General features: G+C 33.9%; 1 protein-coding gene across 1 annotated transcript; it reads left to right on the top strand.

Annotated features, from left to right (window-relative positions):
• Window positions 1-1,127: 1,127 nt before the first annotated feature.
• LOC127078396 (bidirectional sugar transporter N3) lies at window positions 1,128-2,812 on the top strand. The gene is made up of 5 exons (XM_051018858.1): window positions 1,128-1,350; window positions 1,441-1,651; window positions 1,740-1,904; window positions 2,014-2,133; window positions 2,247-2,812. Exons 1-5 carry the CDS (start codon window positions 1,271-1,273, stop codon window positions 2,565-2,567), a joined length of 897 nt encoding a protein of 298 aa, XP_050874815.1. The 5' UTR covers window positions 1,128-1,270; the 3' UTR covers window positions 2,568-2,812.
• The last annotated feature ends 4,526 nt before the right edge of the window (window positions 2,813-7,338 follow it).

The raw sequence follows: 7,338 nt of genomic DNA, 5'->3' as shown, positions 1-7,338 counted from the left end.
AAAATAGACACACTTCTCCATCAAAAAGAAGAAGAATAATGAAGCCTTAAAGATCTACCCCCTAAGAGAAGAAACCACAAGATCTCTATATCTAGCAGAAAGAATATCACGTCAAAGCCCAAAAACTCATGAGAACAATATCCACCTCCACTTACTTAAGAGAGGTAGATTAACAAGGCAGAGATTACAGATATCAAGGCCTTTCAAATGCTTAAGCTTAAAACCATCAGACAAATTGACCTAAATGGTGTTTAATTTACATTCACCATATCCCATAAGAACCTCCTTTGGATATTAATAATCCTCTTTCAAATCTTAATTTTCAGAATATCTCAAATTTCATTTCTAGTCCTTCAAAATATTTCCTTCAAAGAATAGTCCTCCTAAAGTTTATCATCCATAATTGTGGTCCTTCATCCAATTTAGTGACGTTTTTTATAATTTAGCGACTGAATTAACGATAATTTATTATTTAGTGGCTGAATTAACGGCAGTTTTAATGACGATTTTAATATTAAGGATAAAAAATGTGGCTTGAACATTTTAGGAGGACTATAACAGAAATATTTTGAAGAACTAAAAACTAAATTTAAAATATTTAAGAGAATCACATAGATATTTAACTCAATATTCAATACTATATTCAATTTTGTGTACCGGTTAAATATAAATTAATTTACTGTTTTTATTTGAACTAGTTTGAATGTAAACACAATTAGTTGTTTACGTTCAAATTGAGAGGGAGTATTGAGTTTGCAATCATAGTGGATTTGGCGTGAGAAAATTGATGAGTTGTTAGTATTACTAAGAAGAAAAAGTTTTTTCCTTACTTAGCTTAATTGGCTACTACTTAAAGTAACTTTAAGCGATAATAATAATCAACACTATTTCTTCTTTTAACAAATATTATACTTTAACCAAAATACATTAAATTATATAAAACAGATTTTTTTATCCCCAAAAAGCAAAAAAGAATTTTTATATTTTAGCTTTTGTTTGTATGGCTTTCAAAGCAATAATGTGTTACACAATGATTAACACATAGTTCCATTATGTCCACGCAAAATAGTACACCTTGACACCTCACAATCCCATGCATGAACCATAGCAACCCTATATAAGGGGTGTTTACCAACACTCATTTTCATATCAAATGTGTTACAAAGAAAACTAAACTAGAACTAAACCTTCCTCTTAAACCTTCCTTCTCTCCCTTCTCACAAGGGACAATTCAGAGAGAGAAAGAAAGAGTTTTCATAAGATCATAACCATGTCCCAACACAGTCATCTATCTTTTGCCTTTGGAGTTCTAGGCAACATTTCATCTTTTGTGTGCTTTCTGGCACCACTGTAAGTAGAAACATGATCTTTTACAATCCAATTAGTTCTACATTTTAATATGTATTTATATAAAACATGTATCTTTTTTTTTTTTTGCAGACCAACATTCTATAGAGTTTGTAAGAAGAAATCAACAGAAGGGTTTCAATCAATCCCTTATGTGGCTGCATTATTCAGTGCAATGCTTTGGCTTTTTTATGCTTATATCAAGACAGGAGAAACTCTTCTCATCACCATCAATGCATTTGGTTGTGTGATTGAAACTATCTACCTAGCCATTTATGTCACTTACTGTCCCAAGAAAATTAGGGTACGTAAATAACACAGTTGGAATATCAGTGTCTTAATTAACTTACCTAAACTCTATGATAATTACTTCTGAAATTTTTGTTATCTAGATGTCGACATTGAGGATGATTGTGTTGATGAATTTCGTCGGATTCGGCACGATTGTCGTCTTAACTTATGTCCTAGCAAAAGAAGAAGAAGGACGTATCAAGCTTCTCGGATGGATCTGTGTAGTTTTTGCCACTAGTGTTTTTGCAGCACCTTTAAGTATTATTGTAAGTATATATATATACACACGATTACATGCTATAATTAATTAAATTTTTTAATTATGATTTATGCTTATACTAATCATGCATGCATGATTTTAATATCATCTTGTAGAGAGTTGTTATTCGCACCAAAAGTGTAGAGTTTCTTCCTTTTCCTCTTTCACTTCTTCTCCTCATAAGCGCGGTTATGTGGCTCTTGTATGGTCTTTCTCTCAGAGATATCTATGTTACCGTAAGTTCTCATCATCCATATACTGAAACTGAACCAAACTTTTTTTTTGTATTTATTTTTAGGTAGTAGTAATTAATGTTTATAACTAACGTTTTTGTTTTTTGTATGGACAGCTTCCGAACGTTGTGGGGTTAACATTTGGAATAGTTCAGATCACACTGTATGCTATATACCGAAACAGTAAGCCAGTAAATGATGAGAAGCTTCCTGAACACAAAGGAGATGTTACTAATATTACCAACAATGAAATTGAAACCGTGGTTCCAGCTTCCGATGAGAAGAAAATTGAAGTGAGTGTTGATATAGAGATCGTGGATAAAAAGGAAGAGCAGAAAGATGAACAGGATGAAGAGAAGAAACCAAAGGAGCAGGTAACTGAGGTAAAGAATGAGAAAGACAACATTGATGTTAACAAAAGTGGTTGTGAAGTCTAATGAAAAAAGAATTGCTGGAAGGGGTGAATCTGGGTCTGTGTTGTTGTGTGATGTTCTAATTACGTGTAAGATTGTAAGACGCGTATAAAGGGGAAGAAACAGTGTGGATATTGACGTCTGTGTATCTTTGTCTTTGTCTACACGTAGTGCTTTATAATTTAACTTTTTATGTGAGTTTCTCTTTTGTGTAGTTGAAACTAATTATAATAAAATACATGCCCCTATTCTAGAGAGGTTTATGGAAATCACTATCTCCTTATCATGCTGTTGTATGTACTTTTTACTGTCAACATATGGAAATTACTATCTCTTTTTGAGGATGAAAACATAGCTTTTTACATGACTCATTTTTGAAGCTTGGTGATGGATTATAACAAAGTAATTTTAAAATATTTGAATGGTGAAAAATGGTAGCTTCTATGAACTCTTTTGAAGTTTTTTTATTCAAAAGATTATTTAATTTTTTATAAGATTCATATTGATAGAATTGGACTTAGGCTGGTTTATATCCAAACCTTATTATTCTCATGAATGGCTTGTTTGGGCCAATCTATGGGCCACCAAATTATTTTCTCTACTTATGTGATGGATAGATCCGCTTCTGAAGTCCATTAAGGTTTGTTGGATTTTCTTTAAGTTGATGATCTTAATCATTCTTTGGGTTAGTTTTCTTCCAATAAGTTGTGGTTTTGATTCAGATCATGATATATGTTAACCCTAGGCTGACTTGTTTCCTGCATGTTTGTGTTTTGATGTTGATCTTCATCAATCTTATTGATTTTAAAGGAAAGTAATTTAAAAAGACGTTAGTTTATAGAACTAAGTTAAAATGATAGTAAATGAAAATAAATTTAACAGCTAAGATGAAATTGTTGGGATTAGATTTTATTATCCTATTCTAATGTACTATTGTGATCAATTATACATAATCTAGTCAACATTTAATATTATCACATATCACTCAACATATGTTATTTATGTCTAAATAACAACGTGATAACAATCATATTGATTAATTAATGATCTCTCAATCGGATAACCAATACGATAACATTAAACGTTCACAATGTATATGAATATTAAACATATATTCATATCTAGAATTTAGCGTTTAACAAATCAAAATTATGTATCTAGTTATGAAAAGTATTTATCAATAACATTTTAAAACATATATCAAGTTACAACATGCAATAAGAAAGAGGATAGTCAGCAATGTTAATGAATAACTAGAACATATCATGATCAAAAGGAATACATGAGTGTTTGAATAACTACATCTAACCTCCAACAAAATATAATTTAGTTACTCTTACTTGTAATAGCTTTACAAGGATGATAAAGAAAGAGATGAAAAAGTATCATCGACGATTTTTCTGATCGAATGACGCATCCACCTGCGATCTTCTATTCCTCCCTTGAGATTTCTCTCTCTCATGTTATCTTTGTGCTTTATCTATTTTTAATTAAAATGAATAATAATTTGCAAGTTGTGACGTCTATTTATAAAGTGACATCTATTTATAAGGGTTTAGCCAAACAATTTTGCCCGGCGAAACCTTTAGCTCTCCCAACGAGCATACCTTTATTCTTCAAGAAGTTACTTCTATCTCATTCAAGTGGGCTTTGAATCACTCTCCCAACGAGCTTGTATGTTCTCCTGATGAAAAAGTATTTAATTCACCATGAAGTAACTTAGTCAAGTGGGCTCTAAACCGTCTTGTTTCGTTAAACATGTTAGACGATAGTACCGATCTAGAAGGGGGATTGAATATATCAGTTTTGAAATTAAGCGTTTTTTAAAATATTTTCAACGGTTGCAGAAGCACCCTAAATTGAAATCGTCTAAACGATCCCGTTAATGGAATGTTCGGATATACGTGAACCGAATGGAATTACTTAAGATAGAGAGAATTAACCCCTATCTAACACAATCAATTAACTACTATGATCCTTGATATCGTTATCTCTAATGATGCTCAACACAATAAGAGATCAAAGAAAAGATTACTAAGTTTGTGCAAAATTAATTTTGTCGAACACTTGGTGTGCACTTCACACCAAGTATCAATTTCACTTAAGGTGAGTGTCCAGAATTTTACTCAAACAATTTATCGAACAGTTGATATGCATATTAATCAAGCGATATTGATTTTACGATCAATTTCACACACAAAGTAATTATGCATAATTTAAAGAGTTAAGGGATAGAGAGAACAAGACCAGATTTGTTGAGGCAGTTCATCTATCGTCTTCGCTTAGGGTACGTCTGCCCTCAATTCTAAATCTAGAATTGAGATGTTTTTATTAACATGTTGCAAAGTCAATACAAGAGAACAAATGATCATTGGCGATCAACTTCTAGAGTTGTTGCAGATCCTATTCTATTATTTCCCCTTGATTCGAGTTGAACCAAGATCTTCAAGCACTTCGAACAAACCTTTGTTTACCGCTACCTTATTGGACGAACGCCTCGTTCTCCAAAACTTCAGCTCGGCTGATTTCGAACGCAAGTTGCTTGAACCCTAAGCTTTTTTCACAATCCTCCATTTATCGCTACTTGTTTGGCCGAACCTTCCATTCTACAAACTTTTCACTCGGCTTAATCTGCGAAGCAAAGGTTAGTGAAAAAAACCCCAATTCTTGGAGGACAAAACCTCAAGGGTTTTATTCAAGAAAAACTCACACAAAGTCTTAACCCAAACTAAGACAATCCAATCTTATTTGGATATTATCACAGCCGCAATGCACAATGCTCAACAAAGATTATTATGTGTGATTATTTAGAAATGTTATGAAGAATGAAGATGATGAGCACTTTGGTGTATATCTTTCACTTTTCTTGTTAAAATGTTGAAGAAGAGACAATTGAATATTTATATGATGCATGGACAAAATAACTAACATAACATAATATAAAATTTTCACAAAGTTACACAACAGAAAATTTGGTGAAACAAGCGACGAGTCGACTCAAATAGGGGATGAGTCGACTCAAACAGAGTTTATTACATGGTTGAGTCGACCTGTTCGAACCCGTGGCAATATGATTGGGAAATGAGTCGACCTAAAGAGTTCATGAGTTGACTCATTCAGGTTTTCCAAGAATAAGTCGACCTGTGAGTCGACCTGTTCGGACCCGAAGGTTTTGCTTCGAGTCATGAGTCGACTCATAGAGGTTTAACTTCCAAAAATGAGTTTCCCAACATATTATGACTAATTTAGCCTATCTCTTATGAACCTAGTATGTTTACTATGATTAAGTGCATAATTCACATATAAGATATGCTCATATATGCTTGAACACACGGAACCTATATTTTGAACATGTTAAATGATGAATGCTTTCTATGCTATGATGGTACTATTCAAGGACACAATGTGGGCAAATAGAGAGGTTTGACACCATTAAAATAAGGACTAGGCATGTTTGCCCTCACATACTCCCCCTTTTTTATGATGGCAAACTGTGGCATAACGCTTACTTTGATGGATATCCTCCCCCTGATTTTATGCATTCCTTTGAACATCCTGCTGTATTATTCATCTACTAATGTTTGTTCCTGCTATATTATCCATCTTCTAGATTTTGTTTCCATTTTCTTTCTCCCCCTTTGACAACATCAAAAAGAGGCAAGGAAACGGTGAATCATGTAGTAAAATATTCAAAATCACTTAGTCAGCAACTTTGCAACACATGGTTATTAACAACAATGCACAAATCATGTAGTTAATAACAGAAGTACATGCATAATTAACACACTGTAAAAGAACCAATACAGAAATGACATTACAATAGGTGATCAATGAATACAATAAGACACATAAGTAACTAGAATAACATGCACACATAGTGAAAATTTGAAATGCGTTGAGTTTGAGCAATCATCTAAGGTCGTCTTCCACGGAATGATTCATGTCTGCCTCTATAACCGGAAGGTGGAAGTGCAAGTCTTTCTTCTTCAGAGACTGGTTAATACAATGACGTTTGTGTTCAGCGTGTTTATGGAGCCTACAAGAACGCGATTTAATCCTTCGATCCTTTGTAGGATGGTAGAGGAAATTTTCACTGTGAGTTTGGATTTGACTCCTTAGTTCCGCATATCGTTCCTCTTGGATGGAAGCGAAGGATGCAAAATTGTCACCTTGATTCTGAATTTGTTCCTGCAAGGCTGCGAACCTCTCCTCTTGAGGTGTAGCGAAGTTTTGTTGCTGGATTTTCATGGTTATTAACATTTCCATTACTTCAGAGTTTTCGGATGGAGAAGAGGGTGTGGGCATATAGGATGAACGATTGCTGGTCCATCCTGTGTGTTGCCATTCACCCCATCCTTGATTAACGGACGGATGTTGTCCAGGAGTAGGACCAAGCCAATCACCATGGTTAGTGACTTGATGGTCATGCTCCATTGGTTGAGAGTGAACTTTGTTATTTGCTTCCTCTTCTTCACCTTCTTCATCTTCATCATTATCATCATCATCATCATCCTCAATATCTTACACATACCGAGCATTGTTGCCTGGGACTGGTTGACGGGTTTTGTATACTCGCGCAGAGCGATCCCAAGTGTAACCCATTAAACTCAAGGTCTTCTGACAGAATTCTTGATGTACTGTTATGTATTTGTAAGGAATTCCTTGAACATAAACATTTGCTCTATCAAGTATGCTTTGAATGAATGAGGGATAACAGAGAGCAGTTCCTCTTCCTGACTCTTTCAGTGCAAAGATCCTACTTGCAATGTAGTACGGCCAATTGACTTTTATTTTG

The sequence above is a fragment of the Lathyrus oleraceus genome, chromosome 5 (assembly GCF_024323335.1).
Source record: "Lathyrus oleraceus cultivar Zhongwan6 chromosome 5, CAAS_Psat_ZW6_1.0, whole genome shotgun sequence".
In the NCBI taxonomy this organism is placed as follows: domain Eukaryota; kingdom Viridiplantae; phylum Streptophyta; class Magnoliopsida; order Fabales; family Fabaceae; genus Lathyrus; species Lathyrus oleraceus.
Note: the sequence above shows the minus strand (reverse complement) of the source record. Positions and strands in the feature narration are given on the sequence as shown.

Bases quoted from the DNA above. Each gene is read 5' to 3' on its own strand.
- LOC127078396 (XM_051018858.1), top strand. From the start codon at position 1,271: ATGTCCCAACACAGTCATCTATCTTTTGCCTTTGGAGTTCTAGGCAAC. The intron at 1,652-1,739 runs GTACGTAAATAA...TTTGTTATCTAG, and splicing joins ACTGTCCCAAGAAAATTAGG to ATGTCGACATTGAGGATGAT. The intron at 2,134-2,246 runs GTAAGTTCTCAT...TTGTATGGACAG, and splicing joins TCAGAGATATCTATGTTACC to CTTCCGAACGTTGTGGGGTT.